This window comes from Lithobates pipiens, unplaced genomic scaffold, assembly GCF_037356315.1.
Source record: "Lithobates pipiens isolate NorthernLeopardFrog02 unplaced genomic scaffold, aLitPip1_a1.2 Scaffold_8, whole genome shotgun sequence".
Lineage (NCBI taxonomy): Eukaryota > Metazoa > Chordata > Amphibia > Anura > Ranidae > Lithobates > Lithobates pipiens.
The window spans coordinates 193,339,714-193,359,576 of NW_027507903.1; the positions used below are offsets into that span (position 1 = coordinate 193,339,714).

At 46.3% G+C, this 19,863-nt stretch overlaps 1 protein-coding gene across 1 annotated transcript in view; it reads left to right on the plus strand.

Annotated features, from left to right (window-relative positions):
• The first annotated feature begins 2,821 nt into the window (after window positions 1–2,821).
• The window catches only part of MOV10L1 (Mov10 like RNA helicase 1), a 301,052-nt gene continuing 284,010 nt past the window's right edge, over window positions 2,822–19,863 (plus strand). The window contains exon 1 of the mRNA XM_077473981.1: window positions 2,822–3,035. Coding sequence (XP_077330107.1) covers window positions 2,957–3,035 — 79 coding nt within the window. The 5' untranslated portion in view covers window positions 2,822–2,956. The remainder of the gene's footprint in view (window positions 3,036–19,863) is intronic.

Consider the following 19,863-nt stretch of genomic DNA (forward strand, 5'->3'; position numbering starts at 1 on the left):
TTGCAGTTAAAGTGGTTCTAAAGCCTGAAGGTATTTTACCTTAATGTATTCTCTGCATTAAGCAAAAAACCTTCAGTATTGCAGCTTGAACCCCCCCCCCCCCCCCCAATTATTCTTACGTGAGCCTGATCTCGGCCCTGTGATGTACACAGGCTCTCTCTCTGCTCATTGGCTCAGACACAGCAGTGGGAGCCATTTCTTCCTGCTGCTGTTAGTCACAGCCAGTGACAAGGGAACAGCGGCAAGTGTCACTAGACGTAGACAAGGAAGCTCAGGAGCAAGCATGCACGGTTGCCCCCATAGCAAGCAGCTTGCTGTGGGGGCACTCGGTGGTGGGGAGGAGCCAGGAGTGCTAGCGGAAGATCCGAGAAGAGGCAGTTCAGGGATACTCTATGCAAAACCACTGCACAGAGCATGTGGGTATAACTTTTTTACACTTGACTTCTGGAATATTTACCCCTCTTCATGACCAGGCCACTTTTTGCAATACTGCACTATGTTACTTTAACAAGACAGACCACCGTTCTGTCTGAGAGGAAGATGGAGGTCTTGTGTAGAAACACAGATCTGTTTTCTTCCAGTTAAGCCATCCCCCACCATGTTAGAAAGCACACCCTAGGAGCACACTTTACCCTTTAACTGCCACTGATGTTAACCCCTTCCCTCCCAGTGTCATTAGTACAGTGAGAGTGCATTTTTTAGCACTAATCACTGTATTAGTGTTACTGGTCCCCAAAAAGTGTCACTTTGTGTTAGATTTGATTGCCGCAATGTCACAGTCCTGCTAAAAATCACTGATCTCCGCCATTACTAGTAAAGAAAAAAAAAATCCATAAATCTATCCCAGTTTGTCAGACATTTCAAGTCTCCCGTGACTCGCGCGAGTCTCCCGCATTTGACATCGGGCTCACGGACACCCGCGAGTGCGTCACTGCCACAGTTTGAACAGCAGCTGCGAATGAAGCTCCCAAGCTTGGCTCTCATTGGTCTATGGGTGGTGCCTGCATCAGCGAGAGGAGGGAAGAGGGAGGCGGGTCCGTGCAGTAAAATCATTCCCGCACGTGCGCCGCAATTGGTTGCTAGGCTTGGCTAATTTGCCTAGCAAGGGAGCGTATTGAGGGGGTGTAGAGTATGACAGAAGATTATGATGGTGATTGGATGGCCGGAGAAGGGGCATGGCTCAGGCTTCTTTTCTCCCCTCTGACTTTACCATGTTCAGCGATGGCCCTGAGCGGAGGGCGGCTGGATGTGTGTAGTGTTGGGTGTATACTATTGTCACAGAAGGGGAATATTAGCGCGCTGTGCCATGTGTGCATCTTTTGTCCTGCCACTGAGTAATATATAATAATGACAGTCAGTACAAGGAAACCCTGCCGTTATTTGCCCAGCACCTTGCTTAGTTACAGCTTTGTACTTCTTGACTACAGTACACTTTTCTATATCTTTACTATGGAAAACGTAGGCCTCATTCACACTGGCAGCATGGAACCTTTATGTATGTGTGGTAAGATCTCAATCACACTGGCAGCATGGAACCTTTATGTATCATGTAACTATCTGCCCCTCACCTACATGAATGTGCCTCGGCAATGAAAGAAAACAGCTGTTCATAAATTCAGCGGTTCTGCTGCGTTGTACTATGCATGCGTATAAACATCATGTGGCCCCACCTCAATACCCTCAGTTGCTCGGCAAATTAGCCGAGTCTAGCAACCAATTGCGGCGCACGCACTGGAATAATTTCACCGCACGGTCTCCACCTCCCTCTTCCCTCCTTTCTCTTACATAGGCACTGCCCATGGACCAATGAGAGCAACACATGAGTTTCGTTCGCAGCCGCTGTTCAAACGCCTCCTGTGGCAGTGGGTGACAGTGCAGGCAGGCTCAGCCGGGAGATTGTACCGCGGGTGTCCATGAGCCTGCTGTCAAATGCGGGAGACTCCCGCGAGTCGTGGGAGACTTGAGATGTCTGCACTGGTATAGCTGCATTTACTTGGCACTGGTAATAGCTGCATTTAATTGGCACTGATCAGGCTGTATTTAATTGGGGTGGGGTCGGCGCCGGCACAAAGCGTCACCTCCATCAAATCAGTTTTCCACCTCCCTGAAATTAGCTTTTGCAGGTTGGGATGTCTAGGTGGTAGATGCCATAACTTTTGCGCAAACCAATCAATTTACGCTTATTGAGATTTTTTTTAACAAAAATATGTAGAATACATTTTGGCCTAAATTGATGAAGAAATGTGATCTTTAAAAAAAAAAATGTATTGCATATGTTTTATAGCAGAAGTAAAAAATATTGTTTTTTTTGTTTATAGCACAGAAAATAAAAACCGCAGAGGTGATCAAATACCACCAAATGAAAGCTCTATTTGTGGGGGAAAAAATACTCAATTTTGTTTGGGTACAACATAGCACGACCGCACAATTGTCAGTCAAAGTACCGTATCACAAATAATGGCCTAGTCATGAAGAGGGGTAAATCTGCCTGAGGGCAAGTGGTTAAATTAATTGAGTGTAGAGGACATACATTTGAATTTGTACTGTTCCCAATTGTGGCCTCTCTTTTACAAAAGTTGAATCTTCCATAGACTGTGAAGGTTGCATTCTCACAACACGTATACAGAAGTTGTGTAGCAGCTCTAGTCACAGAAGGAAGGTCTATTACCATTCAGTCTATGCTCTCATAGGTGAGGGCACACCACCTTATCTGCCACGTGTCCGCCCAATCCAATTCCCTTCCGCATGGGCAGCGCGGCGCGTGATGAGGTCATCTATGAAGCGACTGCGCTCGTACGGAAATGTGTGACCGTTCCTCCCCTGCACCGATAGGTGGCGTGCTAGAGACACGGTCTCCAGAGGAAGAGAGCTCACGGGGATAGGAGCAGAGGCAGAGCGGTGTCCTGTTGCGGAGAGCTGTTGTAGTCGGGTGATCCCGAACCTCATACAAGGAGAAATGCTGAGTCTTCTCAATAGGCTGGGCTCTTTCTTCTGGAGGAGTGTGGAGACGGAGGAGGAAAAAAGACATTTCTCTGGTAGGTATGGCCATCAGTCCTGAGAGAATGAGAGGCATAGGGTGTGTGTCCATCAGTGGTGGTCAGGTGACCTCTGATATCAAAGGGCCATGCATGGAATATAATGGTCAGATATTGTAGACATGCACCAGGAAAAGGGCAAATCCTGCAAATGGGTTGCCAAGAGTTCCTTCAGCTGTGCCAACTGACCCCCACATCTTATGGTGCCTGCATAGATCCAAGGGCCAGTGCCACTTGGCAGAGCCAGGGACATGGTGCTGATGAGCTTTTTAAAGTGGTTGTAAGCCCTAGGACAAAAAACAAAGTGCAAGACAAAGGTATAATGAGCTCGTATGCATAGCATACGAACTCATTATGAATTACTTACCTGAGATCGAAGCCCCCGCAGCCATCCTCATACACCGCTGCGGCGGCCGACATCGCTCTCAGAATTACTACCGGTTATCGCACTGTGATTGGCCAGAGCCGCAATGACAGCACTCCCTTGCATGCGCACGGGAGCCACCGCTAACGGCACACTCGCTGAAGCAACGGCACGTATCTGCCGATGGCATCGGCACATGCAAATACAGGGGATATCTCCTCCTCAAAACCATTCAGGTTTAGGAGATATCCAGGGTAGCTACAGGTCAACCTTATTATAGGCTTACCTGTAGCAAAAATTGTGTTGTAAGGCCCCTTTTATACTGGGTCGGTGGGTAAGTCGGCGGTAAAGCGCCACTATTTTTAGCTGCGATTTACCTTCAATTTTGCGGCGCTAGCGGGGCGCTTTTACCCCCAGCTAGCGGCCAAGAAAGGGTAAAAAAAACAGCCACAAAGGGTTTAAAACCACCGCAAAGCGTTGCTATGGCAGCGCTATGCTGGCAGCATAGCCGCGCTGCCCCCATTGACTTCACTGCTCCAAAGATGCTGCTAGCAGGACCTTTTTTTTTTTTTTACCATCCTGCCAGCGCACTGCTCCAATTTGAAAGCCCTCGGGGCTGTAGCGCCTGGAAAGCGCTCCAGTGTGAAAGGGGTCTAAGGGTTTACAACCACTTAAAGTGGTTCTAAAGTCAAAAGGTTTTTTTTTTACTTTAACCACTTGCCTACTAGACACTTTTACCCCCTTTTTGCCCAGGCCAATTTTCAGCGTTGTCACATATGACATTTTTATCATATTTTTTTCACACCACTTGAGGATTCTTTTGATGGTATTTAATCTTTTTTTTTTGCTAAAGACAAAAAAAAAACCTTTTTCAGTTGGTGGGACTGCACTGATAATCAGCGCTCTGATTATTAGTGCTGATGTCCCTTTAATATAAGCCGGTTATCGGCTTTCTTCTTCTCTCCTCATGGTGAAGAAAAGCCAATAACTGGCTTGTGTATATATCCTGTGATCATCTGCTATTGAAATTTTGAAAAAAAAATTATTCTTTAGTTGCTGTCAGTAAATTTTGTAAATAAGTAATTTTTCTCCTTCATAATGGGCACTGATGAGGCGGCACTTGTGGGCACTGATGAGGTGGCACTGATAAGGCATGAATGTGATAGTCAGCACTGACTGGCATCACTAATGGGCACAGATCTGTGTCAATTGTGGGCACTTGTTGGCACTCATTGCCAGCACTGGTGGGCATTAAGTGTAATTGGGGCACTGATGATCAGTGCTCTGATTACATACCTAGCTGTCCCCTGTGAGGAGATGCCGCTGATTGGCTTTCCTCTCCTCACACTCTCTGTCAGTGTGCGGCGAGGAGCGCCGATTACCGGCATCTCCATGTTTACATGTAACCGGCTGTGATTTGACACAGCCGATCACATGGTTAAAGAGCCACAGCTCTTTACACAGATGTCCTAGCAACACAACGCAGCAGTGATTGCCGCACCCCCCCTGGGGAGAGCGGTCATTCTGTGAAGCCATCATATGACGTCCACCCAGAATGAGAGCTGCAAGTGGTTAAGGTAAGAAGCACGCCACTACCTGTCCTACCCTCCCCGGTCCCTAAACACACCTCCACAGTTCATTGAGAACTACAAGCTGTCCGCTGCTGTGGCGGACAGGACTCATAGTTCATTCATTCACAGATCACTATGAATGAATGATGCAGCTGTGTGGGCTGTTTTTAAAGTGGTTGTAAAGTCCTAAGGTTTTTTCACCTTAATGCATGATATGCATTAAGGGGGAAAAAACCTTCTGTGCTGCAGCTCCTCCCCCCTCCCTTTTTCTTACCTGAGCCTGATCCGATCCAGCGATTTGCAGAAGATCCAGCTGCTGTCACGCTCCTAATTGGACAGATGGATAGCTCCCGCTGCTGTTAATCAAAAGCTGTGAGCAGGGGTGTGGGCATGTCCCGTTGTCTTTGTCCATGGATGCAGCAGTGGGACTCTGGGAGTGAGCCCGCATGGGTGCCCCCATGGAAAAATGCTTTCCGTGGGGGCACCCGATGACGTGAAGTGGCATGGAGTGATGATGGGGGACCCCAGAAGAGGAGGATTAAGGCATCTCCTCTAGAGGTCGACCGATATGGGTTTTTCTCTGGGCGATGCCGATATTTAGAAATCGTGGCGGCCGATGGCCGATATATCATGCTGATTTTTTTTTTTTTTTTTTTTTTGGGCCGATATGTTAGGCCGATTTATTTATTTATTTTCTCCCCCCTTCATCTCATAAAATCTAAGTTGGACACCTTTCACACTGAGGCGTTTTTCAGGCGATTTTAGGCTAAAAAATAGCGCCTGTAAATTGCCTTCAAAACGGCTCCCCTGCAGTCTGTGTGAAAGCCCGAGTGCTTTCACAATGAGGAGATACGCTGGCAGGACATTAAAAAAAATAAAAATAAAAAAAATCCTGCAAGCAGCATCTTTGGAGCGGTGTAAACCACTCCTCCACCACTCCTGCCCATTGAAATGAATGGTCACCACTGCTGAAGCACATGCAATGTGATTTTGCAGCAGTGCTTCACTGCCCCGCTAGCAGCCGAATAGCGGGGCTAAAATGACGGTAAATCGCTGCTAAAACTTGCAGCGTTTTACCGTCAACGTCTGCCTGATCCAGTGTGGAAGCAGCCTTAATAAGTGATGCAGAAAATTTCTTACACATTTATTAAACAAAACAAACCTCCAAACAGTTCACTTGTATGTATAATTTAGATAAAAAAAAAATACTATTTATTAAATACACAAAAACAGGTACTCAAAACTTTTGGACGAAAAAAAAAGGGCTAACTTGCGTTTGAAAGACCTCTGCGCAAATACCGCGTCACATAAAATATTGCAACAACCGCTATTTTATTCCCTAGGGTCTCTGCTAAAAATATATATATAATTTTTGGGGCTTCTGAGTGATTTTCTAGCAGAAAATACTGGATTTTTACTTGTAAGCAACAAGTGTCAGAAAAGATTTAGTCTTTAAATGGTTAAACTGAGAACTTGGAGTTCAGCCCATTGAAGAAGAAACATTGTATCATTTTGTTCTTTTTTTGGCAGCCTGCCCAGAGGACGAAAGTCCTTCACTGATGTCTTCAGGCAACTTACGGCTCGGTTCACACAGGGGCGACACGACATCAGGACGACTTTGTGAGGCAACTTGGAGACGACTTGAACATGACTTTTAGACACGTCCTGGGGCGACTTACAAGTCGCCCCAGGCCAAGCGACTTTTGCCGTGGCCAATCAGAGAATGAGCTCTGAAGGGGGAACTCCACGCCAAATTTCTGAAAAAAAATTGGTGTGGGTTCCCCCTCCGAGAGCATACCAGGCCCTTAGGTCTGGTATGGATTCCAAGGGGAACCCCCCACGCCGAAAAAACGGCGTGGGGGTCCCCCCCAGATCCATACCAGACCCTTATCCGAGCACGCTACCCGGCCGGCCAGGAAAGGGGGTGGGGACGAGCGGGCGCCCCCCCTCCTGAGCTGTACCAGGCCCCGTGCCCTCAACATGGGGGGGGGTGCCTTGGGAGAGGGGGGGCGTGCGGCCCCCTCCACCCCAAAGCACCTTGTCCCCATGTTGATGAGGACAAGGGCCTCTTCCCGACAACCCTGGCCGTTGGTTGTCGGGGTCTGCGGGCGGGGGGCTTATCGGAATCCGGGAGCCCCCTTTAATAAGGGGGCCCCCGGATACCGGCCCCCCCCCCCTATGTGAATGAGTATAGGGTACAATGTACCCCTACCCATTCACCTGTAAAATAAAGTACAAAAAAAAAAACACAACACACAAGATAAAATAGTTTATTGCACAGCTCCGGGGGTCTTCCGTCTTCGGGGGTCTTCTCACCGGACTCCTCCGCTATCTTCTTTTAGCTCTTTTACTAGCGGAGGAGCCTGACTTTCTTCCTCGCCGCCCTCTTCTTCCGACTTCGGGGGTCTTGTCCCCCGCTTCGGTTCTTCTGCCGGGCCACCGCGCCTTCTTATAGCTCTTTTACAGGCGGTGGCCCGGTCTTCTGTCGCCGTCGCCGCCTTCCGTTCTTCTTCTTCTTCTTCTCTCTGGCCGCAATGCCAGGGGCGCGCTGCGCGGCGACTTATATAAGGACAAGGGGCGGGGGTCATGGGTTGATGTCACATGGCGACAGTCCCAGCATCCTCCGGGACTGTGATATCGTAAGGGGGTGGAGTCACCATGTGACATTAACCGATGACCCCGCCCCTTGTCCCTATATAAGTCGCCGCGCAGCGCGCCCCTGGCATTGCGGCCAGAGAGAGCGTCGAGTCAACATCTCCAGGAGAAGAAGAACGGAAGGCGACGGCGACAGAAGACCGGGCCACCGCCTGTAAAAGAGCTATAAGAAGGCGCGTTGGCCCGGCAGAAGAACCGAAGAGGGGGACGAGACCCCCCGAAGTCGGAAGAAGAGGGCGGCGGCGAGGAAGAAAGCCGGGCTCCTCCGCTAGTAAAAGAGCTAGAAGAAGATAGCGGAGGAGTCCGGCGAGAAGACCCCCGAAGACGGAAGACCCCCGGAGCTGTGCAATAAACTATTTTATCTTGTGTGTTGTGTTTTTTTTTTTTTGTACTTTATTTTACAGGTGAATGGGTAGGGGTACATTGTACCCCATACTCATTCACATAGGGTGGGGGGGCCGGTATCCGGGGGCCCCCTTATTAAAGGGGGCTCCCGGATTCCGATAAGCCCCCCGCCCGCAGACCCCGACAACCAACGGCCAGGGTTGTCGGGAAGAGGCCCTTGTCCGCATCAACATGGGGAGAAGGTGCTTTGGGGTGGGGGGGGGCCGCACGCCCCCCCTCCCCCAAGGCACCCCCCCCATGTTGCAGGGCACGCGGCCTGGTACGGCTCAGGAGGGGGGGGCGCCCCCGCTCGTCCCTACCCCCTTTCCTGGCCGGCCGGGTAGCGTGCTCGGATAAGGGTCTGGTATGGATCTGGGGGGGGACCCCCACGCCCTTTTTTCGGCGTAGGGGGGTTCCCCTTGGAATCCATACCAGACCTAAGGGCCTGGTATGCTCTCGGAGGGGGAACCCACGCCAAATTTTTTTCAGAAATTTGGCGTGGAGTTCCCCCTTCAGAGCTAATAATTCTGTCAAAGTCGCCTCTGTACATACAGAGATCTGACTTGGAGGCGACCTCCATTGAATGGGTACAAATCACCTACAAGTCAGATTGAAGTAGTACAGGAACTTCTTTTTGAAGTCGGAGCGACTTCAGTAGCGTGCATTAAGACGGCTCTCATTCACTTGCATTTTTTTTTTTTAAATCTTGTCCGACCTGAGGCGACTAGGGGCGACCTGAAGTCGGATCTGAGTCGCCCCTGTGTGAACCGAGCCTACATTGACTTCTATTACATAAGCCTTTTGCAAGTCGCGCTGAACATTTAATCTGCTTTTTTATCAGCACAATCAGCCGATGCCGATTAATTTAAAAAATGCCAAATATCGGCCGATATATCGATCGACCTCTAATCTCCTCTGCACAGCCCTCTTCAGATCACCCCAGAGGTTTTCAATCAGATTCAGGTCTGGGCTCTGGCTGGGCCATTCCAAAACTTTATTCTTCTGGTGAAGCCATTCCTTTTATTGGTTTTGATGTATGCTTTGGGTCGTTTTCATGCTTAAAGATGATGTTCCTTTTCATGTTCAGCTTTCTAGCGAAGCCCAAAGGATTTGTGCCTATATTGACTGGTATTTGAGACTGTTCATAACTTCCATAATACCTTGACTAAGTCCCCTGTTCCAGCTGAAGAAAAACAGCCCCAAAGCATGATGCTGTCACCATGCTTCACTGTGGGTATGGTGTTCTTTTGGTGGCTTTGTATGTTGTTTTTGTACCAAAAATATCTTTTGTAATCATGGGCAAAAAGTTCAACCTTGGTTTTATCAGACCATAACAGCATTTTCCACATGCTTTTGGGAGACTTCAGATTAGGTGACAACCGAATATTGCGGTCCCACATCCACATTTTTAGAAGAATCGGTATGGGTAGCAAACTATACCGATATTACCAATGTTGGTTGCCATGGCCATCTTTTTGGGGCCCAGAAGCCTAGAAGGTTTTCGCTGGTGCACTACAGGCCTAGTGCACAGGGATGTGCGGCACACGCACATGACGTCATTACGCCTCCATGCACAGGGCCTAAACGTTTTGAGTCCTGGCCTCCCTTGCCTCACCATTGCAGTGCACACTACGAGAGGCGTCTCACTGACACACCAGCAGCCAGCCACCCACCCACAGCAGGGTGCCAGGCCAGCCAGCCAGCTGCCACCCACCCACAGCAGCGTGCTAGTCCAGCCAGCACCCACCCACAGCAGGGTGCTAGCCAGCAAGCCCAGCCACCCACACACAGCAGGGTGCCAGCCATTTTTAACCTTATCTGAACGCTTTCAAATTTCAATGCAGAGAGAAAAAGTAAAAGGGTGGTCTGGAACTATTTCTCATCTCAGGCATCCCCAGGAAAAGTAGCAGTGTGTTACACATGCATAAACAATGTGAGCATGGGATCAACAACTGCAAAAAAACAAAAATACGTTAACTCTTTAGGCCCATCTAAGAGTTCATAATGCTGAATTATGTAATGAAGCACAGAGAAAACAAACTGAATCACAATGTTAAATATCACTATCCCAGACAACAAGGTCCCAACAGCTAGACAAAGCAATCACAGAGATGGTTACTGATAACCAGCTATTTACATTGGTGTCTGGCTCTGGATTTAAGCGGTTGATGTCCGTAGCTGAGCCAAGGTACCCACTGAAGAGTGAAATGTATTACCGAACTGAAATGTTGAGAAAGTAAAGGCTATGCTGCAACCAGAGCATGCTGGCAACTCCCTCTCATTCACGACTGACTGCTGGTCAGGACCAACAGTCACTAATAAATCTTTAATGCCACTTCATTGATGGCGGATGGACAAAAAGGCAATAGGTGTTGAATTCAGAGGTGTTGCAAGGATCCCACACTGGGGAATACATTAGAGAAATGTTTGTAGGCATGCTTGAAGACTGAGTGATGCTCGCGCTTCAAGACAGCAGAGCAAATGTGGTGAAAGGAATGAGGCTTGCTGAAGTGTCAGGGGGCAGAATAGAATCTTCATTGTGGTTGAATTGATGCCATGTTCAGCATTTTATTGGGACCTCATGCGGAGGATTCTTCTGAATGTGCATCAATCAGCCAGGAAGATGAACTTCATCTCTGTTTTGAAGGATCAAACAAGGAAGACACCGCTCCAGACGGGCAGTCGCTACAGTCTGAATGCACTGGGTGCAAGCCATGGCCCACCACCGATGATCAATAGGAAGAAAAGAATGGCTGCACACCACAGGAACGTTCCAACGATTTTATTCCAAAAAAATGGCAATAAACAGCCAACGAAGACAGTGTCCGAACCCAAGAGGTGACAAGTGCATTTCATAATGACCTCAGTGCTTCTTCAGATCATATCGGCACCTGATATTGGTTATCGGCCTGAAGAGTGTCTAAAAAATCGGTACCTTAGCCCTGAAAAAACATTGGTCGATCCCTACTTCAGATGTGTTTTTGCACAATTTAGCCAGGCTTGGATGTTTTCCTTCATTAGAAAAGGCTTCCGTCTTGCCACACCACCTGAAGAATACAGGAGATTGTCACATGTACTACACAGCCAGTACTTGCCAGATACTCCTGCAAATCCAGCTAATGTTTCTGTAGGCCTCTTGGCAGCCTCCCCGACCAGTTTACCTCTCGTCTTCATCAATTTTAGAGGGAAATCCAGTTTTTGGTAATGTCACTGTTGTGCCATATTTTCTCCACTTGATGACTGACTTCATTGTGTTCCATGGTATATCTAATACATTGGAAATTATTTTGTACCTTTTTTCTCCTAACTGATACCTTTTTTTTTTTTTTTTTTTTTTTTTTTTTAACAATGATATCCCTCTGATGCTTTGGAAGCTCTCTGCGGTCCATGGCTTTTGCTGTAGGATGCGACTGAGAAAATGTCAAGAATGGCCGATTGGAAAAGCTGAACTTACTTTATTTGTGGTTAATCAGAGGCACTTTAAATGATGGCAGGTGTGGCATATTTTACATGAGTTTGAATGTGATTGCTGAATACCGCTACATCCCCAGTTATAAGAAGGTGTGCACACGTATGCAACCAGTTTATTTTATTTTTGCCCCCCACAAAATATTTAAAGGGGTTGTAAAGGTTTGTTTTTAATTTTCCAAATGGGTTCCTTTAATCTAATGCATTGTTGGTTCACTTACCTTTTTTCCTTCGCTTTCCCTTCTAAATGTTTTGTTTTCTTTGTCTGAATTTCTCACTTCCTGTTCCTCCTCAGTAAGCTGTTCTGGCTGACTAAACACCGCTTGGATGATGGTGTGAAGGAGAAACAGGAAGTGAGAAATTCAGACAAAGAAAAAAAACATTTAGAAGGGAAATCGAAGGAAAAGATAGGTGAACCAACAATGCACTAGCTTAACCAGTTGCCGACCGCCGCACGACGATGTACGTCGATAGCATGGCACGGGCAGGCATATTGGCGTACATGTACGTCCCTTGCCTCCCGCGGGTCGGGGGCCCGATCGGGCCCCCGCCCGGTGCCTGCGGCGGTCGGTATTCGTGCGGGAGCGATCCCGGACGAGGGGACGGCCATTCGTTCATGGCCACCCCCTCGCGATCGCTCCCGACGAATAGGAATCCCCCGTGACATCACTTCCTCTCCTGTAATGTAAACACAGGAGAGGAAGTGATGTATTCTCTCCTCCGTGTCGGTATTTTTCGTTCCGACACGGAGGAGAGCGGATCGGTGACTTGCACCAACACTCTACACACACAGTAGAACATGCCAGGCACACTCACGCCCCCCAGTCACAGTGACACCAATGTCATATTTTTTTTTTTTTTTTTTTTGCATTGGTGTCATTTGTGACTGTAATAACTGTTAGGGCAGTTAGAGTTAGCCCCCTTTAGTTCTAATGTACCCCCCTAACCCCCCCAATAAAGGTTTAACCCCGTGATCACCCCCCGTCGCCAGTGTCACTAAGGCTGGGTTCACATTGCAGCGGTTTATGAGAACGAATGTGATTCGCACCGCACTGCAGTGCAAATCACATCCGATCTCTGTGCAATTCGAGTTCAGCCATTCGCCGCACCCGCCGCACCCACCGCAAATTCGCACGGGACCCTTTTTTGGCCCGCAGCAGAATCGGATCGCATGGGTGTTCACACCATGCGATCCGAGTTTGCAGATCGCACTGCGATATGCGAACTGATCTGGGGGTGTCAGTAACATTTCACTGACACTCCCAGCAGTTCGCATAGGGCAGTGTGAACTGCCGCCGGGAGGCATGCGATGCGGGAACCCGCCGCGGATTTGCGGCGTTTCCGCATCGCTCCAGTGTGAACCCAGCCTAATAAGCGATCATTTTTCTGATCGCCGTATTAGTGTCACAGGTGACGCTAGTTAGGCAGGTAGGTATTTAGGTTCGCCGCAGCTTTTTATAGCGCCAGGGACCCCCATATACTACCGCATAAAGCCCCCTGATTGCCCCCTAGTTATCCCTTTCACCAGTGATCACCATATAACTGTTACAGGTGACGCTGGTTGGTTAGTTATTTTTTATAGTTTCAGGGCACCCGCCATTTATTACCTAATAAAGGTTTAACCCCCTGATCACCCGGCGGGTGTCATTTGTGACTAATAACTGTTAGGGCAGTTAGGGTTAGCCCCCTTTAGTTCTAAGGTACCCCCCTAACCCCCCCAATAAAGGTTTAACCCCGTGATCACCCCCCGTCGTCAGTGTCACTAAGGCTGGGTTCACATTGCAGCGGTTTATGAGAACGGATGTGATTCGCACCGCACTGCAGTGCAAATCACATCCGATCTCTGTGCGATTCGAGTTCAGCCATTCGCCGCACCCGCCACACCCGCCGCAAATTCGCACGGGACCCTTTTTTTGGCCCGCAGCAGAATCGGATCGCATGGGTGTTCACACCATGCGATCCAAGTTTGCAGATCGCACTGCGATATGCGAACTGATCTGGGGGTGTCAGTAACATTTCACTGACACTCCCAGCAGTTCGCATAGGGCAGTGTGAACTGCCGCCGGGAGGCATGCGATGCGGGAACCCGCCGCGCATTTGTGGCGTTCCCGCATCGCTCCAGTGTGAACCCAGCCTAATAAGCGATCGTTTTTCTGATCGCTGTATTAGTGTCACAGGTGACGCTAGTTAGGCAGGTAGGTATTTAGGTTCGCCGCAGCTTTTTATAGCGCCAGGGACCCCCATATACTACCGCATAAAGCCCCCTGATTGCCCCCTAGTTAACCCTTTCACCAGTGATCACCATATAACTGTTACAGGTGACGCTGGTTGGTTAGTTATTTTTTTATAGTTTCAGGGCACCCGCCATTTATTACCTAGTCTCACTAGTGTACCCCTAAATTTAGGGGTGTCTACTTTCCAAAATGGGGTCATTTGGGGGGGTTTGTGCCATCTTGGCATTTTATGGCCTTCAAAACTGTAACGCCCTTAGAAAGCCTGAAGGCGGTGCTTGGTTTTCGGGGCCCCGTACGCGGCTAGGCTCCCAAAAAGTCCCACATATGTGGTATCCCCGTACTCAGGAGAAGCAGCAGAATTTATTTTGGGGTGTCATTTCACATATGCCCATGGCATGCGTGAGCAATATATCATTTAGTGACAACTTTGTGAAAAAAAAAAAAAAGTTTGTAATTTTCCCGCAACTTGTGGCAAAATATAAAATATTCCATGAACTCAACATGCCTCTCAGCAAATAGCTTCGGGTGTCTACTTTCTAAAATGGGGTCATTTGTGGGTGTTTTGTGCCATCTTGGCATTTTATGGCCTTCAAAACTGTAATAGGTAGTGAGAAGTGAACTCAAAAATTTACGCCCTTAGAAAGCCTGAAGGCGGTGCTTGGTTTTCGGGGCCCCGTACGCGGCTAGGCTCCCAAAAAGTCCCACATATGTGGTATCCCCATACTCAGGAGAAGCAGCAGAATTTATTTTGGGGTGTTATTTCACATACGCCCATAGCATGTGTGAGCAATATATTAGTGACAACTTTGTGTAAAAAAAAAAAAAAAAAAATTTTTTTTTTTGTCATTATTCAATCGCTTGAGGCAAAAAAATAAAATATTCAATGGGCTCAACATGCCTCTTATCAATTTCCTTAGGGGGTCTACTTTCCAAAATGGGGTCATTTGGGGGGGTTTTGTACTGCCCTGCCATTTTAGCACCTCAAGAAATGAGATAGGCAGTCGTAAACTAAAAGCTGCGTAAATTCCAGAAAACGTACCTTAGTTTGTAGATGTGACAACTTTTGCGCAAACCAATAAATATACAATTATTGACTTTTTTTTTTACCAAAGACATGTGGCTGAATACATTTTGGCCTAAATGTATGACTAAAATTGAGTTTATTGGATTTTTCTAATAACAAAAAGTAGAAAATATCATTTTTTTTCAAAATTTGCAGTCTTTTTACGTTTATATCGCAAAAAATAAAAATCGCAGAGGCAATCAAATACCATCAAAAGAAAGCTCTATTTGTGGGAAGAAAAGGACGCAAATTTTGTTTGGGTACAACATTGCATGACCGCGCAATTACCAGTTAAAGCAGCGCAGTGCCAAAGTGTAAAAAGACCTCTGGTCATTTACCAGCAAAATGGTCCGGTCTGAAAGTGGTTAAAGGAACCTATTTAGAAAATAAAAAATGAACCTTTACAACCCCTTTAAAGTTATTTTCTATTTATTTATTTTCAATTGACATTTATAAGTCACATTAAAGGTGGAAAAAGTTTTGAGCAGTGTGTAGAATTTTGTAGACTTGCAAAACTGCTTTCGGACATTAAGATTTGCTTTAGCCATCTCTGTAGTGTCAGAAATATATGGCTCCTGATTGTCGACTGTCTTACTGACCGGCCATCCTGCTGACAGGAAATGCTCAGCTAAGACCAAACCATGTATTATTTACGTGGATTGAATTATTGCAGCGTGTCCTATAGGGAATTATTGTGTATTGAAATGCTTTATGCACTGTACTATGGGGTATGTCATTTGATTAATGTTCATTAAAATATTTCTACAATATTTTCTAACCTCGACTCCAGGGATATGAAAAAATGCCATGTTGCAGTGGAGATGTCCCACCATTATTCCTTACTTTTATAATGTGTCAATGTCCTATAAAGTGCATAAACTTCTATAATTGATAAAGTGTAGACACATTGCGATGCCTGTGCTTGTCTTCTCATCAGTTTCTTGGTGCTGGTAGAGAAAGGTGAATGCAGGGGCTAGGCTGAAGCATAGATGAGGATTAAAAGGTAACGCAGCCGCATACTCAGCTTTTAAGTAGCTAATTAAATTATTTCTGAGGGTTTAATATGACTTGGAAGCTAAAGAGATTAATCAGTTGCCGACTAGCGCATGCTGATATACATCGGCACAATGGCAGTGGTGGGCAAATGGGCGTACCTGTACGTCCCCTTTAAGAGGTGGGGATAACAGGCGCGTACAGCGTGACTCCCGGCGATAGTGTCACGGAGCTTCAGAACGGTGAACAAGGCACTTCCCCGTTCTGGCTTGTGTCATGACAGAGACCAATGCTCTCTGTCATCCAGAGCAGTGATAGCTGTCATGTAACTTGAAGACTATCCCCCACCCCACAGTTAGAATCACTCCCTAGGACACACTTAACCCCTTCATCGCCCCCTAGTGGTTAACCCCCTCACTGCCAGTGTCATTTACATAGCAAACAATGCATGTTTTATAGCACTGATCACTGTAGAAATGACAATGGTCCCAAAATAGTGTAAAAAATGTCCGATGTGTCCACCATAATGTCGCAGTCCCACTAAACATTGCAGATCACCGCCCTTACTAATTAAAAAATAATAAAAATGCCATAAAACTATCCCCTATTTTTTAGACATTATAACTTTTGCGCAAACCAATCAATATATGCTTATTGCAATTTTTTGTTTTATAGCGCAAAAAATAAATAAAAAAACTGCAGAGGTGATCAAATACCACCAAAAGAAATCTCTATTTGTGGGGAGGGGGGGAAGGACATCAATTTTGTTTGGGTGCAACATCGCGCGGCCGTGCAATTGTCAGTTAAAGCGACGCAGTGCTGAATCTGAAAAAGTGCTGTGGTCAGGAAGGGGGCTGAAGTGGTTAATCTGCTTATATTTTGCTAAAAAAAAAAAAATCCCTTCCCTTGCTCCAAACCTCCGCATACCCCCCCCCCCTTTCCATCTTCATTACATACCTTATTTAAAACCACTTCCATACATCTTATGATGTCCTGGGCTTTCAGTGGGGATATCTGAATAATGCAGTGTGTGTGTGTGTGTGTGTGTGTGTATGTGTGTGTGTATATATGTATGTGTATATATATATATATATATATATATATATATATATATATATATATATATATAATGTGCACTGAAATTTTGGCCGCCGAAAGAGAATTTCTGCCGAAAATGGGGCGGGGCCTGCAGGGCTTGGTGCCGCCCATCACGGGGGTGTCATTCTGTCTTTAGCTCTCCTCCTCCCCTCCCTCCTCACCCATGCTGCAGTCAGCCTGTGGGGTCTCGCTCTAAAGTCCCCCTCTCCACAGCGGTGGCTGCATATATCTCCTCAGCCGATGTGTAAATCTGCTGTGCAGGAGCTGGGCACGATGTTTACTCTGAAAGTGAAAGCAAATGAGAGACGTCTAGCAGTGTGTGCTGTGCTCTCTGCCTCCCCCTAGAGTGCAGTACCCAGCATGGAGATTAAAGCAGAGGTCCACCCTAAAGTGGACTTTCCGCTCATTGGAATCCGGCGCCACAATTGGCACCTTTCAGGGGGGAGGAGGGTGCAGTTACCTGGATAATCCATGTAACTGCACCCACTTCCGGGATAGCTCTCTGCGGGAAGGGGCGTAGATCTACGCCCCTTTCCGAAAGTCCCCCGCTGTCTGCTGGGAAACACACAGATCCCAGAGGCAGCGGGTCCATCCTTATTGCGCAGCGCGATTCGCGTATGCACAGTAGGGAATCGGGAAATGAAGCCGAAAGGCTCCACTTCCTGATTCCCATACCCAAGATGGTGGCGGCAGCACCCGAGTGACGATCGAGAGATCGGCTTCGGGTGCCGACATTGCAGGCGCGCTGGGCGGGTAAGTGTCCTTATTTTAAAAGTCAGCAGCTGCTGTATTTGTAGCTGCTGGCTTTAAAAAAATAAATAAAAAAAAAACGGCGGACTCCCGCTTTAATGTAGAGCTGCAGCTGCCAATTTAAAAAATACTTACACACACACACACACACACATATATAATGTATATATGTATGTAGGGCTGAAACAACTAATCGTTTACTATTTTCATAATCGATTAATCGGCCAGTAACAAAATGGGTTAAAAAAAAAAATTTGCCCTTTATAATACAAAAAGAGCAAATAATCGCTACTGTAAATATTACTTTCACTGTTCTACAGTAAACAAATTAACCCCTTTACAGTAGTGATTATCTGCTTTTTTTTCTACTATAAAGGGCTCATTTTTAGTTTTTTTTTAACCCCATTATGTTACTAAATGTCTTAGACCTGGTTCACATCTACGTGTTTTTTTGGTGCTTTTTGCAGAAATACTCTATAGTACATTTACATGGTTTCCTATGGGAAACGTTCACATCTGAAAGGGTCAGGGACTTTTAATGCAAAAATGGTGCTTTATTGGTTCAATATACTTCAATGGAGAAGCTGCAGAAAAGCATGTAATGCGTTTTTACAGCAATTTTGTGTTTTTTAATCTGCCCAAAAAAAAGCAAAAAATGCAAATTGAAGTAAAATCACGTGCGCAAAAATCAAAACGCACAGCAAAAGGCACTGCAGAAACAGATCAAAAGCAAACTGCATACCGAGCCTTATGCTGGCCACACAGATTAATTTTCGGATGAGAATATTCAGACTAAAAATCTTTATACATTCGCTGAATGAAAGAATTTTGTTTGAAATTTTCACTTGTTTTTAAAATGAATGTAATATCTGAACGAAAACCACATACACTGTCTGAAAATTCCTTTGACTAATAAGTTTTCTATTGTTTCAAAATTTTCCCATCACTGTGGTTGAAAATGACCGTCAATGTGACCCACTTTTTTTTTTTTTGTAAAGTTATTAACCGATTAATCGGCCAACTAATCGATTATGAAAATAATCGTTAGTTGCAGCCCTATATGTATGTATGTTTATATGCACTGGTGAGGCACAGGCAGGCTACATTTCGGGCACTGGTAGGCTGCTGGGCACAGTGAGGCTGCATTGATCTCTTGTACCATGCCTGCAGTCTCTGGCCAGCTCCTGTAGCATGTCCCCAGTCTCTGGCCAGCTCCTGCATAAAAATATTTTTTAAAAATAGTCTCTTTCGGTTTTCGAGATCAAGGAAGATTTATTATCGGTATCGGCACCAAAAAACCCATTCGGTGCATCATTCATATAATATATATATATATATAATTTTTTTTTTTTTTTTTCCAGCCGTCGATTTCCTGCAGGAACAATCATAGCAGCTGTTCAACCACTTGATTGTTCTTACAGTGCTTCTACGGGCTCGCCTGTGCGATCGCACGGACAAACCAAAGAAGGAATCCATCGACGCCGGAAGTTTATTCATAGAGAATACCGAGGAACAGATGGTCCCCGGCAGTCTTTATGATTCTCGGAGGCCTGGGTGCGATGTTAACATGCATAGAATGCATTAAGGTGAAAACCCTTGAGACTTTACAACTCCTTTTAAGGCCCCTGATGTGGATCAGTTGACGAATGAAAAATGGACATCAATGCATCCCTATGGAAAAACGAATGCAAAAGGATGATCATCCCTTCACATCAGTTTACATCACTGATCACATCAGTTTATTTTTTTCAAAGCCCTATTTTTGTTCCATCAAAAAAACTGAACAGAAAAAAAAAAATGTAAGCCCAGGTTCATGCTGAAAGCAGGAATGAAATTGCTTGAGTTCAGCTTAACTCGCACAATTTAATCCTCGCATGTCAGTCCCGACTTCAGGGGGAAATTTCAGAGACATCTGTGCGGGTTGCTGCACAGATGTCAATGGAAATCTCACCCCGGGGTCACCAAAACAAAAATAGTGCAGAAACTATGTTTGGGAATCAGTGCTTCACCGCAAATGCGGCGTCGCACCAATTAAAATGATGCAATTGCCACCAATTTGACATGTCAAATTGTATGCCAAATTGCTCCAATGTAAACCAGGGCTAGATCTGTTCGTTTTTTTGAAGTTGGTAATGGATGGGGGGAAAAAAACTGAAGAGAGACTGGAGTAAACTTCATCTGTTTTTCTTTTTGAAAAAAACATGACGGAACTGATGAAATGAACGGTCCGCATGTGTGAAAGGGGCTT